We start from the raw sequence: 27528 nt of genomic DNA, 5'->3' as shown, positions 1-27528 counted from the left end.
GTCATGATATGAATCTGTCTCTACGAAGCACCTGGTTAGACCCGTGTTAATCTCAGTGGAAGCTGAGGTTCCCATCTTTCCTAAGATTATGTTTCTGCTGGATTTAAAGTAAAAAGATGCAATTTTTTATCTTTGCTAATGATGTGTCACTGTGATTTTTCCTAGTCCCAAACTAGGTGAATAATCAAACCAGAGGTAACCTTGATTACAAAGTTTAATATTTTACTTAACAGCACTCCAACCTTCATGTCCGTGACTGCATCAATATTATTTTGGAAACTGAAAGACGAGACACAGAACTCTTATGCTTGTCTAGATCCTGAAAATTATTTTGGTACTTTGTTCATTGCACATATATATCCTCTGATTTTTTGGCCCAGTATTTCCCACCAGCACTTTTGACTACAAATTGCAGACAGGAGTGGGGTCTGCTTGTAATTACAGTAGAGGGTCTGCCATATTATTGGGCACTGCTATACATATGTATAGTAGCAAATGAAAGCACTGAAAAAATCAAAGTATTTTCTGCTTCCCCCTTGAAAATTATAGAACAAATGGCCTGTGCTCTATTCCTGGTCATCATATTGCTGGCGAGGTACCAAGAGCAACTACCAGGTCTTCTTAAATCTGGAGCCTCCACACCAGATGAAAGCAGAAGTGGAAATTTGGTGATGCTGTTTCCTTATCCCTGTGAACCACTGAGTGGAAGATCCAGGTTTTTTTCATGGCTAACCTCTGGATGTAGGACTAGAAGGTGTTTTGAGCAAATTTGCTGATGACACTAAACTTGGAGGAGTTGACTCTTGTTGAGGGTGGAAAGGCCTTGCAGAGAGATCTGGACCTACTGGAGAGCTGGGCGATCACCAACCACATGAAGTTTAATGAGAGCAATTGCCAGGTCCTGCACCTGTGACTGGGCAACCCTTGCTATACATACAGACTGGGTGATGAGATGCTGGAGAGCAGCCCTGCAGAGAGGGATCTGGGGGTTGTGGTTGATATCAAGCTGAATATGAACCAGCAGTATGCCCTGGCAGCCAGAAGGGCCAACTGTATCCTGGGGTACATCAAGCATTGCTAGTCAGTCGAGGGAAGTTATTGTCCTGCTCCACTCTGCACTGGTGTGGCCTCACCTTGAGTACTGTGTCCAGTTCTGGGCACCACAGTACACAAAGGACATGAAACTGTTGGAGAGTTTCCAGAGGAGGGCTACAAAGGTGGTGAAGGGCCTAGAGGGGAAGACATATGAGGAATGACTGAGGTCACTTGACTTGTTCAGCCTGGAAAAGAGGAAGCTGAAGGGAGACCTCTTCACGGTCTACAGCTTCCTCACAAGGGGGAGTGGAGGGACAGGCACCGATCTATTCTCTAGTGATCAGCGATATGACCATTCTCTTTAGTGACCAGCGATAGGACCCGTGGGAATGGCATCAAGCTGTGACAGGGGAAGTTCAGGCTGAACATCAGGAAGAGGTTCTTCACTGAGAGGGTTGTCACGCACTGGAACAGGCTCCCCAGTCACTGCACCAAGCCTGTCAGAGTTTAAGAAACATTTGGATTGTGCACTTAGTCACATGGTCTGAATTTTTGGGTAGACCAGTGTGCTGCCAGGAGTTGGATTCGCTGATCCTTGTGGGTCCCTTCCAACTCTGAATATTCTTTGATTCTAAGGCAGGCAGGCACACATAGTACTGAGTTGTGAAAAATCTCTTGTTTTTTCCTTTTTAGAAGCAGGATGGCAGGCATCTCCAGCTGAAAAGTTGTCCAGACTAGATTCTGTCTACTTTATGCTCAAGAAGAACGGAAATGACACAGGAGTTATTTTATGCTTAAAAGAACCTCAGAGAAGTAAAGAAAAAAAAATCCTGATAGAAACTGTCATCTATAATAGCAACGAGAAGCAGTCCTGAGGAGCCTCATTTATGTAAGCAGCAGCCTCTGTGCGAGTGAGACTCAAGCCCTATATCTCCAGATATTTTGATTTTGACAGGTCTCTCAAAGATACGCCTATGTATATCTATATGAAGAGGCTCCAGGAGAGCCTTCCAATCTGGGTACAGGATTTGCCACTGCTAAACCAGACCCCTGCTGTTCAAGGTGTTGTCGCTGCTCAGAGTTGTTACAAAAGTGTTACCAATAGTCATAGTCTGGATGACTTCACAAAAAGTGCCATCTTTATCCTCTTCTGAATGATGGCCACTTACTACTGTTTGCTATTAGCAAGACCTGTTTGGAATCCATATCAAGGAATGGATGAAGACATTCCTCCTGAAATTCGGCTTCTTGGTCTTCTGAATTTCTGATAGTGTGGCCTTTCTCATAAAAGGTGTAAACAAATGGCAAACGAGGTGTTGATTAATATCTTCCTGAGTGACACCCCCCTTTTTATTACAGGCACTTTCCTCCTCTGCTTGAACTACCTTGACTTGCCTGAACTATTTGCAGTCCTCAAAATGGCTACATTTTGTTGCCTGTTGAAAGTTTCTAACTATAGTTAACCCAGTTTATTGGGGTATTGTTCGATTTAATTGAAGTTTGTAATACACTTTGAGATCCTCACATGAAGTGTGAAGTGTAATCACAAGTGCAAAATAAAATTGTTTATAATTCATAATGTGGTAGCAGCCAGGCCAATGGGGGAAAGTTGAAAGGAAATTCCAAATGTATCCTTTGCCCTTTGAAGTTTGACTGCGACTTGGCACATGCATCAAAGAGGTGACTAGTTTCCTTTAGGGTTTAAGTCTCTGCTGAAAAAGATCAAATCAAAAGCAATCTGAGGTTCCCAAACAGATTTATATTAAAAATCAACAACGAAGGCCCTAAAAAAAGCATACTGATGGCTCTTGAAACACTTGCAAAATGAGTGCAGCTCATTTAAGGGCAGACTGTGATAATCCCTGCTTTGATTAGTAGCTTATATCATGAGTAGTCCCATTAAATTCAGTACAGATACTTGTGGAATAAAGAGCTGTTCAGTGAAAAACAGCCCAACCTCATCCTTTCCATACAGAGAGTGGGATACCTGCCCTGCCTTGTGCCAAGCAGCCATCAGACCTCCACGGATCCTTTCAGGCAGCAGAAACAAGGGCATCAGCAGCTGCCCCGAGGACTTTCACAGGCTGTCAGTATTGTAGAGGTATGGTTCCTGGCAGTATCTCATAACTTTATGTGATTCAAAAGGCTGTAAAGATTTTCTGCTGTGTTCTTTCATGCTGATTCATTTTTTGCCCTTGGGGTGAAATAATTTGGTGATGCAAGTACAATAATTGAGGAACCTTAATGGCTTACTGAGGTGGCTGTAGAACTTGTGTGTACCCAATAGCATGAAAAATTCTCCTTAATGGTACATAGCCAGGACACACATGCAGCATGTATTTAGATTTCACGATAAAATGTTATTCTTCTATACAGCACCTCAATCACTGTGTCTAATCACAGCGTTTATAGTATAACCAGCACAATAAGGGCTCAATTCAATTAAAAATGTCCTGCAGAAGTCCCTTTTTCATTGTTTTCCCAGCTTTGTACAGGCTTCTGCAGAGAAGCTATGATTTTTTTTATATTTTTTTTAATAAGATGAACCCTAGGATTCCTTCTATTGTAAGTCATCTTCTTCCTTTTTTTTCAATACATTTTGTCACATTGTTAGTACCTTAGGGGATGCTGTTGTAAAACTAACATTTGCAAAAGTCATCTTTTGCTTCTTCATTAGTTTGAAAATCTTTGGAACACAGTCGATGTTGATGCTGGTGGATGGCTGAAATATCAGGACTTTTTGAGAAAGTTCAGCTCAGAACTCGTAACAATGCCATCAAGCACTCTCAGCGTTCCTAGTCTTGCAACTTCTACCAAGCCAGCTACCCGTGCCATGCAGGAAGCACAAGTGTCTTCTCAGCCTGAGTGTCCCAATACATTCTCTCCCCTAGTAGGGCAAAAGAGTGTAAGTGTGGTTGTTTTATGAATTTTCTTTTTATTTTTTTCCTCTGGGCATAGGCTGAAAATAATACCTGTGGGACTCAGTGAAGGTGTTTCTATTGATTTCCAAGGAAATCAGGCATGAAAATCTGCTAATAAGCAAATGAAGTTATTTGTAAAATATTTGCTTTACAATGACAAAAATTGGGTTAAATTGTAACTCCACTGAAGTCAACTCATATATATCAATTTATACCAGTAATATTCCCTGCTGTTACCTTCAGCACATCCATCAGAGCTGTATGGCAAATAAAATTTCTATTCTTAAGCACAATCACATTTCTCAGAACCAAGTAAACAAAGGCTCAATAGCTGAAAATGCAACATAAAAAATGTAGATGGTCATCTGAGAAGGCTAGGCAGGATTGGAAGTTACAGTTTTCTACCTGGTGTTTACATTCTGCTGGTCTTGTTCTGCTTTTTGGTGGATGCCAAATTACAGCTGTTACAGCTGTGTTAGTCTTACTGGTAGACTTAATCATAAGACCTCAAAGAGAGATAAGAGAAGTGGATTAGGAAGGCAGTAGTTTTGCTTTGGCATTCCTATCTATGCTTAGTGTCAATAATGTCAATATGCTTAATGTCAATAATAACCCCCCCCCCCCCCCAGCTGCCATTCTGGCCTCTTATGCTAGTGACAGGACTGACAGACAGGTTGGAAATAAATACTGGCAGAAATATTCAGTATCCCCCTTTGTGGATCTACATGCACCTATTCCATGTTCTTTGGTTATAATCAAGCCTACAGAAGAAAAATAAAATATTTAGAATTATTCAGTGCCTGGAACATGCTTGGATTTTCTAACTAGTTCTACATGGAGATGTTTAGCTACTGAAAAAGAAATAACAGATTGATTAAATTAAAGATGCAAACAACTTGTCACAGCTGGTAAATCTAAACACTGGCCCATTGCTAGCTCAATTATTGCAATAACTGTAGGTTCTTTCTTGAAAAGCCCAGACAATTAGCTGTGTGTGTCCTTCATGCTTTGATTCAGTTCTCAGAGAAAGCACTGGAAAATTTCCCCTTGCTGTCTGTGAATGCTAGATCGGATGGTGCAAGATAACAGGAAGGGAATGTAAGTCTCCCAGAACTCATGGTGGTTGGGAAGACCCCAGCCAGCCTGATGTTCATCCATCAGCATTCATCCCTGCAGCATTTGCTGCATGGAAATGTGCTCGAGTCCTCAGCCAGTATGCAGTAGAGAAACCCCTGAGGGAGCACTGGGAAGTCTCACTAAATATGAGATTATTTGTTGGACCTAGAAGCATAACTATGGCTTGTGCAACCATAATAAAGAAGTAGGCTGGGGCTTTACTTCCAGCTCACCCACAGTACTCCTGAGGCAGCAGTCAAAAAGACAGCAAACAATTCGATCCTCTCACATTATTCTTTCTGTGGCTCTGCACACAAGCACTGAAGAACTGACTCTTCTACTAACAAATCAAAGTACTGTTACTGCATTATTCAGTGACTTTGCATTGATTTGTTTATTCTAAGGTGGTATTACATGTCTTTTTTAAACACAGTATCTGTTCTTTAATAAAAAACTGTTTGAAGAAATTATTAAAGATTCACAAGTAAAGTAAATAAAATAATGACTAAAAAAAAAAAAAAAGTGGTCAAGGCCCATTAAATGAATAGCGTCATTCTGACACTAAGAATTTTCTAACATGCTGACACAATTCAAAACAGACTTAAAAATGGTTTGGGTGATACGTTAGTTTCAAGTCTGGAAAGCCAGAAACTGGATTTGTCATCTGGTATTTTGTCTACACAACCAGTAAAACTTGGATGAAAATAATACCATTATCTCTTGCTTTTAGACACCAGCGTCCAGCCATCCTCAGACAGCAACGGCATGTTCTACACCTGTCCTTAATTGTGAAACAATAGAAAATAAGATAAGAAAGGATATCCAACGTTCCTGGAGAAGCATAATTAAACTGTGCAAAGAGAAGGATGTCGGCAAGCTAGGAGAAATCCCAGTGTCAGACTTCCTAGGTTTGTTACCATCTGAAAAGTGCTCTATCCATTCTCTGATGTGTTCTGTTTTCCTTCTGATGTCCTGGCCATTGGAACATTTAGTCTTTAGTCAGCTGGCATCCACTGTGTGATTGCTCCAGGTACCACCCTGTTACTGCAGAGCAGAACAGCTTACTGTACACTTGGATGCAAAAAGTTCATGTTCCTCTTCAGAATTATTTACTGTTTAGAAAAAGAGAACATGGCTATGCTTGTTGATACTTTTGGTTTGTATACAAGCTATCTCATCACCTTCCCAGTATACCACCCTTAGCATGCCTAGTGATAACTGAATAGCTTCATCAATCTTTTACTTGTGATCTTGTATGTGCTTCTGGCTGCTCTGGTCTTGATGGGTGAATGCCTGCTGATTTCAAAGGACCTTGGATTTTACTCTTAGACAAGATGAGCTATACTGCTCTTCTGTTGTGTTCTCTTCTACACAGAATTCCCAGTGCTTTTCTTAGGACATTTGCATGTGTGATAAGACAATGCGCACCTGTGTAATTAGATATAAACTCCTCAGTATAAGAACATGTTAGCTTATCAGAACGTTTATTACAGTTAGCACCAAGGCATATTTCTTGTGCATTTAAAATCAAAGTACCGTGCTATCAGTCCCCTGAAGCCCTGTTAAATGTGAACTGCCACCCCTATAAGTTTAGGCATATGTATATACCTGCATCTAGCAATAGCTGCGTAATACATTTATGCAGCAGTCACTGAAACTGAGCTTGTCGACATTATTCCTGCTAAAACGTGTACAGTACAATGACTGTCTATTTTTATGAATGACAAAATTAATATTCTTTCTGCATTTCTATATTATTTCAGATATAGCAGAGAAGATCCACTGGGGTTTAAGTAAAGAGGAAATTAACCAAATAACAACAAAATATGATTTCAAGAAAAATGGAAAATTTGCATACCGTGACTTCCTTCAGAGTTGTATCTTGTTGTTAAAACCACAGAAAAGCTCACTGCTACAAAGGGTGATTATACAGAAGCCTCAAAAACCGGTACACACAAAGCATATAAAAATCAAAATTACTTTTTTTTTTTTTTCAATTTCTTCTGTAGTGACATAGTATTCTAGCATTCTCTTATTTAATCCTCTTATATTAATTGTTATTTGGTATCTCCTTCAGCTGGAAGATTTAACTCCCTTGTACCCAAGTTTTATGGTAAATTGGTTACATTTGCTAAAATGTGGATAATAATTACTAGTGGAAAACATTTAAGAGCATTTGCTGAACTAAATAAAAATCAAGTTAGAAATAAAAAGTGCAGTGAATGTGTGTCAGGAGGGCCCAGTCTGGAGCTACTGACTGTAGCTCCAGACTGACTGGGGCTGTGCCCCTGCCCCATGCCCAGACCTGTCAGACAAGTCCAGAGGAAGATCTCACTTGCACTGCTGTTAATGGTCACTGAGAACGTCTTGTAGCCAGGGCTGATCAGCCACATTGTGCCCTTGCAGCTCTCCCTGTCACACATAGCAATTCCCCAAGCTGCAATGAATGACGGTTACCCACAGGCTGTTCCCCTTTGCCCATAGTACCACTCAAAGGTAGAAAAGATTGGAAGAAATGTAGAATACTGGCTGTAGTGGCCCAGAAAGGAAGTCATCAGTAATAGCGTCACAACCAAGTCTTGTAGTAGGAACAGTGCCAAATTCCAAATCTGCTCATTCAGCAAGCCTGCTACATTTTTAGGCTGTTTGTTACTGTGCCTAATTAGTTTAGATATGGTTAGTAGCAGCATTTTGTAGAGAAATTACATTACTGAATAGTTTTCAGATGTGGAACAAGCAGATTGCTACCAAGGTATGCTACCAAAGTATCATTAGGAATTATCAAGAATTCACTACCAGTAGGGAGAGTAAGGTAAAACTAGTAAGTTTTGCATCAAAGAACCTCATTATCTTACATAAGGTTTCCTTTATATACAAATCTGATGCAGTAAAATTCTATCCCAGTATTCTGGAGTGGATAAAGCAGTCATTTTTAAGTCTGTATGTAGTTGTCCTGAATCCTTTTTATTTTATTTATTCTGTTTAGAAAATATAATGAAGGTCCCAGCCCATGTTCTGAGAATCATTATATAATGTAATATTTAAAATGAAATTTCCTCATAGATTGTTCACCCCATTCCACCTAATAACTATACAGATAAATATCAAAAGGAATAATAATAATAATTAAAAACAAACAAACAAACAACAAATAAAATCTTTTTTATTTTATTTTTGTTGCTTTCTCAAAAGCTTGAGAGAATCAATGTCCTAGGGCTTCATCCAGGCTCTGAGCTATGAAAATAACCCAAGCTGCATTCACTATAAAGAGCTCTTTCCCTCCCTTCAACCCACAAGGGTGCACAGTATTTTGGGTTGGAAATCGCATTATTAATGTATCCAAACATTCCTCAGCTATATATTCTGAAGGAGGAATACACCAAGAGTACAGAACAATGGTGCAGCCGACCACTAGGCCTCTTAAAACACATATAGGTGCAGCATGGTGCCCGTGTCCAGCAGTTGTATAAAGTCCACTGTACATTTCCTTCACAATGAGACATTTGTCAGAACACTAGCTCACGTGCAACTGGCACAAATATGGCATAATTGGCTTACTCAATTAAAATAATAATACCAGCAGGGCATTGGGAAGAAGTTGAGCAGGACCTGAAGGAAAATAAAAGGGTAATAGAGCACATCCAGATCCCGAAGGTGGCTTGAGGCTTGTTGACTTTTCTCAAAGTCAGCACTTACTCGTGGTAATACTGGAGTATTAATGCTTTGTACAAATGGAATGAATTTCACCATAAGGAGTAATTCTGCAGTTCACATGTGTTCAGGGTACAACAACATAAGGAGTTTAGCCAGGCTAAAACAACAAAAGACACCATTTCCCAAGTAAAATTAACACTATCTTCCAGCTGTTGAACTACAGAGGTGTTAAAAAACTGATTACAAGGTGTTTTAGGTACTGAGGAAAATGTACATGGGGAATTGTTTTTCTTAAATACCATACTGCTCCCATAGTTGGATTATGAATTCAGACATTTTAAAGAAGAAAAAAAAAAAAGAAGAAAAAGAAAAAAAAAAAAACCACTGAAAAATGAACACTGCAGGCAATTAAAAATTACTGAAAAAGGGAGTTGAAACAAGGACAAGCACAATACATGTAAAAACACTGAGATCTGAGAAGTAACACTGACTTCAGAATCAGTTTCAAATAATAAAAAGTTAGGGCGTTGACAGTGATTAAGTAAATATACCATCTGCGCTTTCCAAGAATATTAAAATACTATAGGTTAAAATTATCTTGTGTAAACAGTATCTTGCAATAATATGTAAACAACTACTTGACAACCAGTTGCCGGTTAAGTCAGTGTTACTTTCCAGTACCTTTTCATTCTGTGTTATAGTTGTGCCCAGTTGTGTCCATGATGTTAGTAAATGATCGTATTTCTCACCCAACTTTGTTAGATGAGTCCTGGACCACAAACCATGTCATTTTGCAGTGCAATTATGAGAATTCAGCCCCAGATCTTGCACTGCTGGAGACCAATGAAGCGAACTTTTAAATCCTATGATGAAAGTCGTACTGGACTGTTAAATATTGCAGATTTCAGACAAGTAAGTTGCATTTAGCAGGAAATAGTCAAAAAAATTACGGTAGTTTAATCTGAGCTTCCTGACAGATTTTTCTGAAGAATGGTCCTGAACTAGGATATATAAACTCATCCTAGCTTCTCTATAGCCTTTGCTCTGACCTTTGCTCATGGTAATCGTTCTCCACATGGTTATACTTTCTGGAGGTCTGGGATCTTGTTGGGATCCTGCTATAACAGCATACATAAAATAGAGAAAATCTTAGTCCCTATACAAACTTTAAATACATAGTTTTCACAAATGCATGGTAAGGGAACTGAAGTGTTGGGTGCATTGAATGAGCTCCTTATGGTAGGTCTCCCTGTAGTCACTGCTGCAGCTGCAGGATCCTGTTGCCCTTCAACTGGTGAATGTGGAATGGGCCTAAGTACTCCCCATCTGAGAGTCCCTTGTACTGGTTTCTCTCTTTGCTTTTCTGTGTGCAGCATAATTTTGTACCAGGTGAGGGATCCATATCCTCTACAAATATTTTGGTACCTTGTATCCCCTCAAATAGCAAATATACACCTGTGTATTCTAGATATATAGAGTCTGGAATCAGGAGTTGCTTCTTCATGTAGCTCACAGAGAGTTTGACTTTTGCTTAGCTTAATCTTTAAACTTAATCCTTAATTTAAAAATATTTGACATTGTTTTTACTAGGAATAATAATCACTATCTGTTCTAGAGGCGTTCTGAATATATGCTACTCAATTGCAAGAAAATAATACAGTGTGTCTCTAAACCCATTTAATGCTGCATGGGGACATGCATGGGACACCCCTTCCTATCACTACTGCTTTGAAGAACTGATAAACTGGTAGATGGGATGCTCAATCACAGTAAGCAAATGCCTAAATGCAAAAAGCAGTCATGGGGTGTGCTTCTGAAGCTCCCTTTTCCCTGCAGCTGCAGGAAGCCAGCTTGCTGCCTAGCATTTCTAAGAACCAGTCTAAAACCCTTTAGATCATACCAGTCACAGAATGGCTCTTTTAAACCTTAACTTATTTAGTATTACTGGGAACATGATATCTTCTGGCACTGCCACATAGCTGAAACCCTGCTGCCCCTGCATGAAGGCCAGGGGACAACAAGTATCAGTGTGGCTGTATCATCTTTGTGCCTGAGGCTCCCTGGCTGTCATTGCAGCTTTCTGCCTGCCTGGGTACAGCCTCAGCAGACAAAACTTAGGGGAGAGGGAGCGAAGATCAGGCCTGTTACATTTGATTTTAATTTGTCATACTCCTCTAGGACACGTGATGATTATGTTTCCTAGTTAAAACTATGTCAACAGCTTTCAAATCAAGCTTCCCTAACATGACCTAAGCTAAGCAAAAATAAATAAGAAGTTGAATAAAATCTAGCGCCTCATGGATTTAGATCAAGAAGCCATCCCCAATTCCAGAATACTACTGCAAAGGTGTTAATCGACCATTTAACAAGATAGAAAGTGATCTGTGGAGGTATAGATCCCTTTGTCTCCTAGGTAACTTAATTTACTGAAACGGAGAAATTAGCTCTCTACTAACTTCAGTAATTCCGCTGTTTATGGCTGTACTGTTTGCACAGGGCTATTAGTGATTTCAGATGTTGAGTTGTTAGGGCGGAAAGATGTAGAATAATCTGAATTTTCCAGAAAACTAATGAAAACTAATGATAACTGGCATGGCCCACAAAGATTAATGATGTTACTGGTCACTTGCAGGACTCAAATTCCCAAGTTCATCTGAAACCAGAAGGGATCCTCAGAAATCAGTCAATTATTTTCTTTCATGTTGGGGCATTACTGGGTTATTACTATTATATAATAATTATATTAAAATGCCCCATTATTATATAATAATAACATAAAATGCCCCATATAATATATGGGACATTATTATTGTATAAACAGCTGAAGTACTGTAAAAGGCACTTTGTGAAATTTTTAGCATTAGATGAACCAGATGCATCCTGTTCAAATTGGGTTCTCAGTGAAGTGTTCAGAAAGTATGCCTATAGGCCAAGCATTTGTCCTGTGAAAATTAAAAACACTGAGTACTGCATGAGCGTTATTACTTGCTTTGGGATTTGCACAGTTTGAGTGACTGCATTACTCCTTCTGTTTGTCTGGATGTAAAGACTACAGATCATCCAAGGAGGATAGAAAGGAAGATATTCCACCTCTTCATCCTATCTCCTGATAGTACTGAAAGCCTTCTAAACATGCATTTCTTGTAAATCAGCTTCTACACACATTGATGCTACCCATTTCCCAAATCTCCCCCTAAGGCAAGTGCTATTTGGGATAGAAGACAGAACCCCATGTGTGTGCAGTTTTTCAGAAATGTATTCTATGGAGTCATTACTGACATGGGAAGAACAGGAGATAATAAAGAGGATTTGATTTTCTAATATTCTCAGAAACCTAAGATAAAGTGGAGCTGAATCACAAAGTTATTTTGTAAAGAAATTTTAACAAGAAAAACTAATGTTTTTACTTCATCATCATCCAAAGTGCTGGAATAAATTTTAAAGTTGTTTCTGTCTTTTGTAGGTTCTTCATGAGTACAAAATCAACCTAAGTGAAGAGGAGTTATTTAATATTTTGGAATATTATGATAAAGCCCTCTCTTCAAAAATAGCATATAAAGATTTTCTCCGGGCATTCTTACAGTAGGATTTGGTCAAGTGCAAGAAACTGTAGATACAGATAGTGATGGATTTATAATTTCAAATTTCAAACTAATAAATTGAGTATAGCTATTTATTTATTTATTTATTTATTTATTGTAACTATTCATTAGAGAGCTCAAAATACTTTAAAATTCTGACAGAGTGGTCCTGTGTTGTGGATTAAATCTACATAGTGAAGGAATTAATTCTGCATAATCCATTTATCAAAAAAGAAAGAGGCAACAATTAACATTGTCAAAATAACAATTCCTAAAGACATCTCCAAAAGCGACTCATTTAAGAAATTTCTGTATTTTTAATTTTACACATTTTATTAATGACATACTCTAATTTCAGTAAAAAGGTTTACAAGGCATCCTATTCAATTTCCTCAATTGTAATTTTCCAAACATATTACTTTTAATATATTAGCCTTCATTACTCAGAAAGTCATCCCATTTCTCAGTGCATCTTTTCTGTTTACTTACAGTGACATATTTGTATTGTCAATATGGAATGACTATGAAATCTGAGATGATGCCAGCGGTGTGACAAAACCACACCTTTCTGTTTTAAAAACTGTTCTACAGTAGTTTAAAAACTGTCCTTCAGCAGTTTAGGAAGGAAGCTACTTTACCAATGAGCATTGACTTCTTAACAGCAGATAGATTCCCAGTGTTAGACATGAGGTTATTTTTTTTTAAGGATTATATATATATATAAATTTATATATATATATAAATTTATATATATATAAATTAAATAGTAAACTGCAAGTAAGCCCTCTGGTTAGATTTTCCAGTTCTAGAAAGTTCTGTACGTGTATCTTGTCAGATACTTAGATCTTGGGAAGGAAATTAAAAGATAATCTCTTTGTCCATGGAACTTCTGTGATAATTAAAGGATGTATGATCATCTGAGCTTGCTTACTGGGATTATATCAATAACTAAATGCTTACCTGCTCTGAAGAATTCTTAGATAAATATGTCTCTGTTGGGTTCCTGAATTAGTTTTCACTGGTACACTGAAGAGCTCTGTCCTCATCACCTGTACGTCTTTTGTATCTTTCTTTCTCCTAAGTAAAATGTAAAAATAAGTTTAAAAAAATAATAATAAAAGAGAGAGCAAGTCATGTGTGTGATACACAAATGAATATATAGAAGGAAGTCTCTGGAATGAGAGTGGAGAGAGGAACATAATCCTGATTTTCTTATTATTTCTAGTGAATATATGAACCATTGCCACGAATCTGAAAGATTCACAGTGTAGACCAACTTAATGCCTCTTTTTCAGGGGAAAAGTTTCATCATATTTGGAGATTTTCAGGAGATTTACAGAAAATTTTGTTTAAAAAGTACTTGGTGATGTTTCAAATTGGATCTGGAGATGTGTAATGTAGATATTCTATACAGTTTCTCATATAGATTCTAGGATTTCTGTAATTTCCAATTTCCTATAAAATAAATACATTTGAAATTGGATGTATTTGAAATAGTAACAAAAAGAACATTTGCTTTTTCAAAAAAAAAAAAATTCCTTCAGTTTTTCCAAAATTGATGGCTATCTGTAAATCTCTTAAGTTGATGCTTAGATACTGGATTAACAGAGGGGACTGTGACTAGAGTTATTTAAGGATGTTCTCCCAATACAAAAATTCCTAGTTCCATTACTAGAAAACAGTACATTTTAAGAATACAACACCTATGTCAGCAAGTGACTGAAAGGGTCTCGGTGCAGTTGCTGGAACCAGTAGGCACCTGTGGCATGAGTTAAGTATTCATACTGGGCCTCTCTGGGAGGTCCTGTGTTGGCATCAGCCAGCCATATATGGAAGACCCCATGCCCAAGGGCATCTCAGGCTACAGCAGGTAATGTGTTTCAGCAACTGTGCTGAACCCAAACGGGGTTCAGCTTAGTCCCACTGAAGAACCAGTTAGTCTATTTAAAAAAAATAAATAAAATATTATTGTACCTTCCAAGAATCTGCAAACTGCTCTCTTCCTTACTGGCAACTTCTTCCCCTGACCCCAATCAGGTACAACACGTCTGATCTAATTTCTGTTATTATTTCATACAGTTTGTGCACAGAATTAATTTTTCATACTCATTAAAGAATTAATTGCTATTTGGAACACCTAAAATTGTAACACAAATACTACAATAATTATTTTTAAATAGTGGATTTCACTGAACAGATCTAACCACTGTGAAAAAAAGTAAATAAATGATTGTTACCTACCTACTTTATAACTGATTTGCTTTGAGTTGTAGAGCTCTTCCACAAATCATCCACACCTCCTGTTTGATAATTGGGTCCAATTTTGTACCAAATATAATAAGGCATCCATCCCCACACTGCTTTCTGGCATGGAGTGCAACTGCAGAAGGGTGTAGGTGTTGTGTCCCTTGCTCCACAATCTTCAAGATACCCATCATCTTCAGGAGACATGCAGTGGCAAGAGGCATCCCTGGGTTTCTTGACACATCATGCTACAGGATTTTTCATTAGTTCCACTGGCAGGCATATCAAACCCAACAACTACAAGATTGTTTAAGAACAATCTTTTTGCTGTACAAACAAATCAAATCATGCTGTGTTTTTTTAGTTCCTAAAGGCAGGGCTGGCACTTGCCAACTGTTTATCCAGCCTCAAAAAGGAAAAAGAAAAAAAAATCAACTGCCAGTGTTTCAAAATAACTGAGGTAATTTTTCATATTACAATCACAAACTGCTGGCTGGATCAACTTTGTAACAGAAGAGAGCTTTTATTGCAGCTGTTCCCCACAAACAGTGGTCAGCCATCCAGTGGCGGCAGGCTGGCAGACATCCATTTCTTTCCACTAAGAGGTAAATAATGTCAGTGGAATTGAGCATAATCCCTCAGTAATGGTCTCCCGTTGCTACACGTAATCACCAAGGTGGTTATGAAAATAAAAACATCAATGCAAAGAGAGGAAATGTCATTGCTGAGCAGAGGACACTGATCCCTGCTTTCTGCTGCCCTAGGACCAGCTGCATGGGATAGGGGATAGCAGGCAGGGGGACAGCAGCCCGACTGCCTTCCTCTCGCAGGGTGTGGAGTAGCATCTGATCCTTGGGAAGGGCTGAAGCACAGAAATTAGGGTCCCTGGGGGTAGTTCGTCTGATCACCATAACCTGCTCACCGCTACCAGCCTCTCTGCTCCACCTCAGCATTGCTTGCAGCTTTGTCCCCAGAATGGCACCATGACTGCCTGGTTGTCTCCTCAGCGCTGGAGGCAGGGGTTTTACTGAGAAAGCAGGTCCTTTGGCAGTGTTTTAACAGCACTTCATGTTTCATTTTCTTCACTCCAGCACAAAAGGAACAAAGCAAAGGAGACTGAAGTCACTGCTGCATCTGCCACCACCGAGGAGCGTTGTGTCCCTGCCAGAGCTCCCATGACTGCCCAGGAAACCCACTCACAGGCAAGAAACAGCCACAGAGAGAGGTGCAGAGGTGGAGGCCTCCCATCACACTCATGGCTGGTACCACCCTGCCCGAGCCCATACAACAAGAGACCTTACACCAGCCAAACACCCTGGCATTTCCAGACAATTAAAATGCAAACAAAAAGTGAATTTTGTGTCTAATTAGACTATGAAAGGGGAGGCAGGTAGTGCTGTTCACTGCATCTTTCCTCTTGTATTTTTCTTGTCCCAAAGCCCTTGCAAATACAGGTGCTCAGCACCAACGCATGCTGCTCATTAGCATGTACCCCCCTGCATGTACCCCAATAGCATGTGCCCCCCTGCCCCAAAGCCCACTGGCTGCCCCTGCCAAGCAGCCAGCCTGGTCTGCAGGCAGCAGCTGCTCAGGGGAGGCCTTTCTGAGCAGGGCAGGGCTGCAAGGCACAAGAGATGTCTGCTAGAAGCACAAGCAAGTAGGAAAAGGGAACTGAGAGATGGAAATCCGTTAAAGGAGGGAAGGAAGAGGTTCATAGTCTCTATAGCAGCTATTTCTATGCTAGGGATTGGCATGGAGCCTGCAAGACCAGAAATGTCCCTTCTCTAAGTAGGGAAGGGGAAAGGGAAGGCTGAGGCTAGTCAAAGGGACAGAAGAAGAGAAAGGGAAGAATATATGGCCCTTCTTCTACATCAGCAACTGGAATGCAGCCTGTAAGGCTAGAAATAGAGCATGCTTTAGGGAAGAAAAAAACAAACAAACAAACAAACAAAAAAACACCCTTGTTGAGAATGCAATCATTTCATTTTTTTCATTTGTTTGATTAAGGCATTACTGTGTGAAGTGCCTATATGCCTATATCTCTGTGCAATTACTGTTTTTATTGGGATGATATACAGCAGGTCATGAGCAGTAAGGGATGCTCCAAACATGGCCAAATGAAAGCCAGATTAAAAAAGTCAATTTTCCAAAAATTAATTTTCTTTTGTTTTTGAATTTTTCTATACTAAAAGCTGTCATGCAATGGAAAGAGCATTATTACACTGTGAAAAGAGACATAAAAGTAATTTTGTACTATATCAATACTTAAAATATACAAATATGATATCTTCACAAGGCCCAAAAATTATGCTTGGCATGAATTCTTAGCCACAATACAAATATTGTCATCTTCAAATAAGCAGGTATAATATGCTGCTCAAACAAATGTAAAAACAACCCCATCACAGCTCTGGGAGCATCAGATTTCATCTTTAATGTAGGTAGGTTTTAAGTAGGAAAGGGAAGAATGTCATCTTAACCATCAGATTGTACTGGGACGAGCCTTACTGGAGGCACATGGAGGACTATTTAAATGGACAGCAGACCTACCAGGATACATAAGTCAGAGTCATTATAAAAACACATTTCTGGGCCTGCCCATTAAGGGCTGATGACTCATCTTGGGGGAGATGACAGCCAAGTGCACAGAGGTGCTCCTGTGCTGCTTGTTTTGGGGGTTTCAGGTGCAGCTCAGCCAGAGTGGGCTCTGCAAGGCTCTGTGGGTTCCCCATGTGTACAGGCACTGTGTGGGGCTGCAGGGACTCAGTACTGCACCGCAGCCACCTCTTTCCTCCTGCCCTGCTGAGCTGGGGAAGTTAAAAGTCGCAAAAGAGCTTAAACTGGATTTGTGGTCATGCTCCAGATTTTTTTTTAACAAAGCAGCTATAGGACTTGCTCCTGCACAACCCTCCTGCATTGTAGGGTAAATGGTCTCCCACTGGTGTAGACACTGAGACATCACAGCAATACAGGGAAATCCTGTTTCTCATTGGAAACTCTTTGCCGTATTCATCTGGGCTTTGGTTTTGCAGCTGTCACTCAAGCAGGACATCCATGAGTCCAGCCTCAGATCTGCATGTAAAGGGAATGGGGATCTCCTTGGGTAGTGGGAAACAGTGATTGCCATCTTAGAAACACGTTCTGTGAGAAGTTTTAAAAGCAAGAAACCAGACTTTCTATTTATTTTCACCACTAGAGGAGTGAATATCAACAGGACTTCCAACAATAAATGCTCCATCTGACATACACCAAAACCAGGAGTCATTTCTTGCCAACCTCTGTCTTCAAATGACTCCTCCTGGTAATTGTTATGCCTCAGTAATTTGAGTTGATATTTAAAAATTCTGTAATATGTGCCATCAGCTTGTTGCTAGCCCATAATTTTTGTTCTGCTTTGATCTAGTATTCTCAGGGTTGTCCCTGATGAGCCCCACAGTTGCTGGTGGCTCCTGCAGTCTTGTGTAGATGTTGTCCCATCAGCTCTGAGGTGACGTTCAGTCAGAAACTTCACAACCAGCCCCATGGCCACAGGATTATACTCAGGCTGCAGTCCAATGTGCTTGAGCCTTACTTTAGCTACTGTCTGTCCTAATCCCTGAATATAGATTTGCTGTGACTAAAAATAAAGGGAGGAAATAGTGTGACACAGAAGTTTCATTGTGCTGCAGACACCATTTTGGACCTGCTTTCAATGTAAGTACATTTATGGGGCTTAATTCTCATCCCATTAAATCAACAAAGCACTGTGACTACCCTAATTTCAGTGGATTTATTCCAGTATATTAGATCAGCATCAGACCTAGGTGCCTTCTCTTCTTTTCTTCCTGCAATCAGTTTTCATAAAAAGTAGCAGCTATTTCTGCTCACTCTAGAGTAAGACTGGAAGTTTGGTTTTGCCTGAGGAAGAATGCATCCTTCTCCACACACTATGCAGAATTCCCATCTCATGTATTAGAATAGATGTTGAAACACTTCTAATTAACATTTTTAATTTGCATTTTAATTGCCTGCCAGAGTGTGGAATGACATGTCTGGGTAAAGAAGTGTTTTTGTTACTGCCACTGGTTTGCAGAGCACCAGAAAGGCAGCAGGAGTAGAAGCACCCTGGCCAGTGGTCATTTTGTAGATTTTTCCATAATTAATCCAGGGCCTGATTCAAAGTGCAATAAGTTAAGCCAAAAGGGTCCAAATGGATGTTTGTTTATTTGTTTGTTTTTAATGAACGGGACTTCCATAATTAATTTTTGTTTGAAGATATACATCAGATCTTGATTTTAAAATTGGCAGTTGCAAACAATCAGCACAATCATTTGAAGGTTGTTTTGGTGAATAATTACAATTTTCATAAAGAAAACACTACATACATACATATAAATATATACATATATGTATTTTAAAAACAAAACAGTCGCTGGGATGCCCAGGCCACACCTAAGTCCATTTTGAGAGCTCTTCTCCACACAGGAAGGCCACTATTGCCCATATTCCTGTGTTTAGAGATACAGCTTCCTATGTGGTCACAATGAAAGGTAGACTTCTTTGCTACACCTTACTTTCTAAACAAAATCTAGACTGCAGCGTACCTGTGACCCATTCTGTTCAGTATTCCCTGTGGTTTGACACAGGGTTCATTTGTAAACCATCTCAGTAGCACCTTTGGTTTTGGGGAGGGGAGAAAGATTTCTCAGTCAAGATCTAGCAGTCAAATCATATCAGGACAGGAACCTCTACCTGGCGGACCCTATGAAGCAGATAGCCTTTTAAAGATGATTCCTCATTTAATTACATTGGTTGGGTGGTTTTTAATTTATTTAACATGCGCCATGTCAAAAATCTATTGTTCCAGTTTCCTACTCAAAATGCTAGGCAGTGGTGCCAAATTATGTGCCTTGCAGATGTCTATTACCTTAACACTATTTCATTTATTATCCAAAGTTGTAATCTCATAAAAAGACATCAAATTAGTTTGAGAAGATCCATCCTACTTAAACGCACCTTGATTGGCATTTAATTTTATTATCCCTTTTTAATACTTTATTACTCAAGCCTTTACAATCAATCCTATCACTGCTTCTTTCTGGTGATCAAAGTCAGGCTAATGCTGTCTCACTTTGGCCTTCCTCTTTCCCTTTTTAAAATATTGGCACAATTTCAGCTTTCCCCAGGTTGCTGAGACTTCTCTCATGTCCCAACTTGTCTGAAAATTCATTATTAACAGTTTAAAAATCTCCTCAGACGGCTTCTCAGATAATCTCAGATACAGTGTTCCTGATTCAAAAAACTTGGTAAATGCTGTTTAACACACGTTTAAGGACTGCTGGGCTGAAAAGTACTTGATCACTGGCACTGTGTAATGCCCCAGTACCACCCAGCCATTTTGTCTGTACACAACAAAAATATTAATCTAAAAATCCCACCTTTTTAATACAGCTGTCAGTGACTCTCCCAGTGCCATTAGCTTTTGTATATTTGAGTCATTACCATCGCAAGCCATTGATAATTCCTGTGTACTTTTGCTTTCGTCACTGCTTTTTAGCACACATTTCTCCCTTCATCAGTTTATTTATTATTTATTTTTTTTCCCAGTCTATTTTTATTTACCTTCAAAACCAGGGTGTTTTTCTGGTTGGTTGATTGGTTTTGAAACCAGTTTGTCTCTTTCTGGATTCTGGGATTTCTCTTTAGCAAACTTTCTTAAACAGTTTGCAAATACCATCTATGTTTTCCTGTTTAAGTATTTTTTCTCCCAACCAATGTGTTGGCTTTGCAATTATCCTTTTTGAAACACGAGGAGTTTATCTGATTTGTTATTTTTCCTTATTTAAAGTTACAGCAGTGGATGTGGTCAAGGTCATGGTTGCCAATACTTCAAGCTGCTTCAGCATTCTCCTGTGAACCAGATCTCCTTGCCCATCAAGAGGAGATGTGATGTAGCAGTTGCTCCTGCTTGAAGTAGCCTTTTTGTCAGAAAATTGTCATCTAGGGATTTTAAAAACTCTGTCAGATCTTTCTCCCACTTATATTGTTTAGAATGAACTGCATCACAACGATGAGCACAGGGTATTTAAGTAGTGGTCATCCTCCAGCTGAAGTGGGCTGTAATGGTAGCCAGCACATACCACATGGAGGGACACCACGAGTATTATTTCTTAGGTTCAGTGGATGAATAGATATTCCATTTGACTGACTTCAAAGTTGCCAGTTACCATTTTGTACTGTGAGCCAGCTTTATTCCTGTCTTGCAGAGTTGATCTTTCCTGAGGAGATTACAAACAACTTAATCAACATTCCTGTCACGTGTCATCCTATCAGACTTCATTAATATCAGCTAGTTCAAATGCATGTTTCTAAACAAGTAATTTCTATTCCTCGCATTTATTACCTGGGTTTCTAATCTTGATGCATAATAAATTTATGAATTTTTGCACTGTGTAGTCTTTGTATCTGTTATGTGTTGACAACACAAAGACATCGCATGGGCTGAGGATTTAGTGGTCACTTCTTTTCACACATTTCTGTTCATTGAAATATCTCCTTACAGCTCCAGACAGCCTGGTCTTCCACAGACGAAGAGGCTGGAATTTTAGATCAACACTGCACAATTATCAAACACAACCACTGCTAATAACGCAAGTGTGGGGACAACCAGACAATGATGTTCTTTAAAGGACGCTATCCTTTTTAGCTCAGAAATAGGAATGAAGCCAATAGGGAGCACAAAACATCACAGTGGCTTCTGAGAGCACTGTTCAAGTCATTTGCTTTCGTACGTTTTGTTGTTTACCATCTCTGGGCTTTGATCTCTTTTTATTGTTTCTAGTAGATAATACCAGCTTCAAAGTTTGGAGGAACTGTTCTCCATCTGCTGCTGTTGTCCTTTTTTCTTTGTTCCCTTAGCAAGTGTTGATTTCTTGCAAGTTGAAAGGCTCTGCTTTAACAAAGCAGATAAAGGATGCAGGATCACAGGGTGCTTCATGCTTGGTTCTGGCAGGACCCTTCTTGTCCAGTGTGGCCAATTGCACCCTTTGCCCCTCTGGTCTACTTGGCCTGGGGGTTTGGCTGAGATGCTACACTTTAGATTAAAATCTATACCCTAAAAGTTATGATGTCTTTATTTTAAGGGATAACAAGTACTCACTAGCAGATGAATTGGAAGTAATTAACAAACACTCTACTTCTAGCTCAGAAGAGAGCACAGTATTTTCAAGTTTAGAGCAGCGTTAGTGAGCACTTCCTCATTACAGCTATAATGCAACAAGTTCAAACAGTGTTGTCTCATGCAACACACTGATGCAATGCTAAAGGCAGTTGATGAAGTGTCTTCATCACTGTTTGTTGAGTATGTTGTCTGTATTTTCATGATTTATTGCTTCCTTGACTTTCTTAGGTGTTGGGAGAAACATTGAATCAATTCAAGCGTTCTCAGAGCAGGGACTGCTAATTGTATGAGCTCTGTTTACCACTCAAGAGCTCCAGCTTTGACAAGTCTCTTGACCGTATGTTAATACATATGATTAATTATTGTTATGGGCATCCATATAAACAAACAGGATTTGTATCACTTCAGAGCCATTATTTATTTCTGAACAAGCAAAAAACATGATTATGTACCACTGCTTTGCAAGGATAACAGGTGGGGGAAAAAAGGTACTGTTGCAAGTGCATGGGGAAAAAAGCACAAAACAAATTTTGTGTTGTCCCTACAGAAAATCCCAAGGGCACTGGTTGGAAGGAGGGGCAGCAGAGGTGCTGCTCCTCCTGGCATCTGGATGAACATGGACATCATGGTTGGAGCACCTTGGAGCTGCGAGATCATCCAAGTGCCATTTGATCCATTTCATAAACAGATGGGAAACATGAGATATCCATGTTCGTCATCCTGGGCCAAGCTTGGGGACACCTCCTGGTGTCATCCCCAGCAGAAGGTCTCCCTTGGCCTGTGCTGCTCTGGGCTTGTTGCAGGTCCTGCCTGGCAAAAAACAAGACCAGATGTCCATGTGATAAGACCAACATGTTCTGGTCCTCACAGGATTCACCACACCCTGTAACCCTGTCAGATAGTTGCTAACTTTGAGAGCGAGCCCATGGCATAAAAGTTGATGTTTCAGCCACTGTCACAACATGTCACAGGGGGTCCCTGCCCTGTCCCTCCATGAGCTGCTACCTCTCAGGGCAATGAGATCAGCCTGCCCATTTCACAGAGGAGTTGCCTGCAGCAATGCCGCAAAAAGCCGTCATTTTTTCCATAAATGAAGCCTGATGTAAATCCTGACATTTCAAATGCACAAAATGAAGAAATAAAATAGTATTAAAAAAATATGCTCAATGTCTCTGCTGTCATTAAAGTAAATATGTATTCCTTCAAGAAATCCAAACATGCATGGCCCTTGGCATGAGGCCTACAGGAGCACGCAGGACCCTCTTCTTCCAGGCCACATCCCTGGGGTAAATCAGTCATCCCCCCAGCTGATTTCTGCTTCTTTGCATGTATGGATGCACACTGGCCCCTGGGGAGACCAAAAATGTATCTGAGGTGGCGGCACCCATGTCAGGGGGCTGTTTGGGGAGCCCCGCTGTGAGCAGGACACAGCAGTGGGGACAGATGGAATGGCTGTGGGATGCAGAAGAGTCGGTGACAAAAGGAAGGTGATCAGCAGCCACAGAAGGAGCATGGGTGAGGGACCAGCCACAAAACAGCACAAAGCAGGATGAGACATGGTCAGATATTGCACAAATGTCAGTGCCAGTGTTAGGTGTCCTCTTCAGCACAGCCTGAGGACATGAGGACTACAGAGGGCACCGCCAAAGCCAGGGCAAGCAGGGGAAAGGCCACAAAGAGATTCTTACATAGACACAAAGGGAGGGATTCCCATGTGGGTACATGATTGGCTGGGCACACTGGGAAGGAGGGCTGATGCTTGTAGAATTATTAGTTGTCACCTCTTGAAGGAAAACCCCAGCTGAAACCATAGGCAGCTCACCACAGTCCTCCAGTGGGGCTGCAAATATCCATTATTAACATGAAACCCCAAAGAAATGAAGAACAGCATATGACGAGAATGTAGCTAGAACTGTATCCCAAAGCTCTGGTACACAGGGACAAGAGGTCCTCTGGAGTCACTGTCTCTCCCTAACTCCCCAAGGACACAGCAGCAAGCAGGGAGGAGCCTTTCTGGGATGGGAAAGTAAAAGGCTTAGCAATGGAGTCTAGCTAGAATTTAAATTATTTTAATTTCTAGATGAAGTGTACATATAAGGTACAGATAAGCACTCCTATTTACACGTTTCACATAAAAAGAGAACAAAGGGACAGTCAATAAAGCTGAATGGCAGCATTCTTACAGGGATAAGCGAAATGCTGTTGTTCTACTGCATTGTGCATAATCACCTGGGGAACTCACTATTCCAAAATATCTCTAAAATCTCAGATGCAGAGTTTCCAGAAGGGGATGGGAATGTACCTGAAAGAACATTTGCAGTTATGTTTGCTATATGTGAGTTACATTAGCAGTGAGCAATAATAAAGGTTTTTAAGAGAGAAATTCTCATACAAACAAGAATAAATGGAGGTGGGCAGAGATCCCCATGGGTAGATTATTCTAAAAATTTCCTTCTAAGGAATGGCTTGTTCCTCTTTCTTCTGAAGCACTTAAGAGACTGGAGAAGACAAACTACCTCTCCCCATCCTCTCTAGCTCCCTGCTGCAGCAGTGCACCAGGACCAACAATGCCTCCTGCCCAGTTTGTGCCCATGCATTGCCCAGCTGAGCCGGGTGGGGATTTTCACCTTCCCTCCTCTCAGCTCCCTTGCTGGCTCCCTGCGGCAACCTCCTTGAAGGCTGAAGTAGTTTTTGGTGTCTCTGGCTCCAGGTGCTACCAAACAGCTTCATCTGATACCCTAAATCCAGCTTCCTAGGCTGGGGTGCATCTGCAGTGGGTGGGAGCTGCACAGAAAAAGGCAGCTGCTCCATGGGTGTTGAGTCCCAGCTTGCTCGTTCCTTGTAGCCAAGGAACATTTCACATCCTCAGCCATATGTGCCTGAGAGAGATAAAAATAATCTTGCCTTTTTTTTTTCATTGGCATGCAGTCATAGCTCTCCTAGTCCATTCATCAGAATGAACTGAAATTAATCTTGGTAACAATTCTGCCTAGTAATGGGAAAGCATGTATTACTGATACACATCAGCACACCTTTGGGAGTGATGCTACCAGGATAAATATCAGTGAAGGTCAACCATGGGGAGGTGGGGTGAGAAATGACTTGAAAGATCATCCATGAATTTAAATAGAGTTAACAACTGCAAAACTGCACTTGTGGAAACCTTCCATTTCATGGCCTCACTCACCTGAGTTAGATCAGATTGGAGGCAAAAGTTCAGGCCCTTGACAGTGCTCACACAGCTAAAATAACAATGTCACCTCATTTAATATCCCCTGTGAGGTTTGTGCTCATACAGGCTCAACCCTGTGCACAAACTGTCTATCCTCCAGATAGAATCCTAGAATTATTAAGGTTGGAAAAGACCTCCAAGATCATTTGGTCCAACCATCCCCCTACTACCAATGTCACCCACTAAACCTTGTCCCTAAGCACCACATCCAACCTTTCCTTGAACACCCCCAGGGACAGTGACTCCACCTCTTCCCTAGGCAACCCATGCCAGTGCCCGACTACTCCTTCTGAGAAGAAATGTCTCCTCATTTCTAACGTAAAACTCCCCTGGTGTAACTTGAAGCCATTCCATCTAGTCCTATTGCTAGTTACCTGTGAGAAGAGGCTGACCCCCAGTACCCCACACCTTGCTTTCAGGCAGCTGTAGAGAGCAATAAGGTCTCCCCTGAGCCTCCTCTTCTCCAGACTAAACAACCCCAGTTCCCTCAGCCACTCCTCACAGGACTTGTGTTCCAGGCCCTTCACCAGCTTCATAGTCCTTCTCTGGATAAGGACAGCATCCCAGCTCTCAACTATTTCACGCAGTTCTGCTGCAGTACTCACTTGGTAGTTTTTCCCCGCATCACAAAAACATCTGACATATCCCCTCTGCCAAACTTTTGTAGTTACAGGAAACAGCTGCTGGCTCCCCCTCTCAGCAATCCCCTCCATCCAGTTTGCTCTGCAGCTTTTGAGGGAGATGAGGAAGCTCCAGGCTTGTGAATCGTGCAGGACAAGGACCCATCACTTGTCAGTCACTTCTGCAGTAAGCATTGCCATGCCACCTGCAGGACACTCCATCCCCTGTGCCAGCTGCCTCTCACTAAACCACAGCCCTTGGTGATGATAGCTTTAATACCCCTACCTCAACACCCCAACTTTAATACCCCACACCTGGAGAAGAGATTCTCCATTACCAGCGCTGAAAGTATGAGGTGGATATAAAGAGGCCTTATGTTGTTTCTTTTAAGACTTTATTTGTCTAACATGCTTGACCAAAAATTACAACAACAATAAAGTTATGCCAAAATGATTAAATAACCTTTAAGCTTTCATACCTCAAGTACTTTAAATGATATTTTGAAGTAACAGCTGCTTTCATATCCTTTTCACATAAAAATACACAGTATTTTGAAGATACCTTAGGCAAAATTATTTTTAAGAGAATAGTTTATGGTCAACAGAAATTTTGTTGAGGCTAATAAAAAGATCTCTTTCCCCCACTTTTAACATTTTAGTGTAAGTGTCATGAGTGACTGTAAACATTTCAGACTTTAACATACAGCCAATTTTGAAACACGTTTCAAAACGCTTGTGTTGTGACTAGGTAAGACACTTTTATTCTAACTGCAAGCTATTCTTCATCTTCTCAATGATGCTGGGAGTTCACATTAAACTAAAAATTTCAGTCCTTGCTGATTTAGGAGCTGATCTTGCAATTTCTACACCAATGGATTATACAAAAAGTAGACCCATCTGAATTCATGGTAGACTGTTCTTGTGCTACAAACCATGCTCATCCAAAACAGTTGCAGGATACTGCTGGTTTTCAGTTTGCTTTTGTTTCAGGAAAAAGCAGCAAATTAGTCAAAAAGAAAATCCAAGTCAGTCAACAGCTCCAAGAAGTGACAAATCTGTGTCTTGGTATGTTTTCTGGTGTCAGTGGGTCAGTACCTGGGTTCAAAGTTCACAGCTTCCAGCATCAGTCAGAAGAGCAGCCGCATGCAAAATGTGGTGTTTCTGCCTATCTTGCTTAGAGTTGAGGCTGCAAGTCTGGGGTTGTAGAACAGGTATTTAAGTTTGTGTATGTATATCATGTACATGCAGCTGCTACACAAAGGTCACATTTATAACTACACATCAGGCAAAAAGTAACCCGTACATCTAACCACTGTGTGTGCAGGTATGGGCTATCTACAGACCTGCAAACAACCCTGTATTGATAGTGCAATGATTTGCCTCATGTGTGGAAACAAAATTAATATATAGATGCAGTCAGCACCAAATTCAGAATGCCCATGTTCAGGTTACACCAGTTACATTATCTCCATCAAGGCAAAAAGGTTCCTCTTTGAGCATGGAGATGGTTGTTAGTTCAAGGCAGAAATGTGTTCCAGCACACATTTGAAGCACATATTTTTGTGGGTTTTAGTCAATTCTTGAGCTTCTGCCTAGGACTGGACTGAAATCCCAGCAGATTCAGCACCTCTGTTAACCTGCTGGAAAGCTGCAGGGGCAGGACTAGTGTCAGCCATCCCCAGCAGCTCCCACATCTCCTGCTTCGCCTGGGTATGCCAACACCCAACACAATAGATGGATTTCAACTGGGTTAATGGTTTTGTCTCGGGCCTGTCTCTGCAGTGTCTCTGAGTTGGCACATGGGAACGATAAGTTTTGTGAGGTGACTCTTGCTCTGTACCCACTGGCAAGTACTCGTCACTCATTGCACTTATGCTACTACATAGCTGTCCGAAAATGAATGCCCAAACTCCACTTTGGGATGACACCCCCCCTCTAAGTCCATACAGTTTCCCAAAGGACAAAC

General features: G+C 40.5%; 1 protein-coding gene across 1 annotated transcript in view; it reads left to right on the top strand.

Annotated features, from left to right (window-relative positions):
- Positions 1-12350, top strand: part of EFCAB6 (EF-hand calcium binding domain 6) — a 120110-nt gene extending 107760 nt beyond the window's left edge. The window contains 8 exon segments of the mRNA XM_084538209.1: positions 550-715; positions 1991-2054; positions 3011-3136; positions 3713-3940; positions 5803-5980; positions 6836-7020; positions 9489-9638; positions 12190-12350. Of these exon segments, the coding sequence (XP_084394335.1) occupies positions 550-715; positions 1991-2054; positions 3011-3136; positions 3713-3940; positions 5803-5980; positions 6836-7020; positions 9489-9638; positions 12190-12312 (1220 nt within the window). The 3' untranslated portion in view covers positions 12313-12350.
- Positions 12351-27528: the final 15178 nt, after the last annotated feature.

This window comes from Aythya ferina (assembly GCF_964211825.1).
Source record: "Aythya ferina genome assembly, chromosome: 1".
NCBI lineage: Eukaryota > Metazoa > Chordata > Aves > Anseriformes > Anatidae > Aythya > Aythya ferina.
Note: the sequence above shows the minus strand (reverse complement) of the source record. Positions and strands in the feature narration are given on the sequence as shown.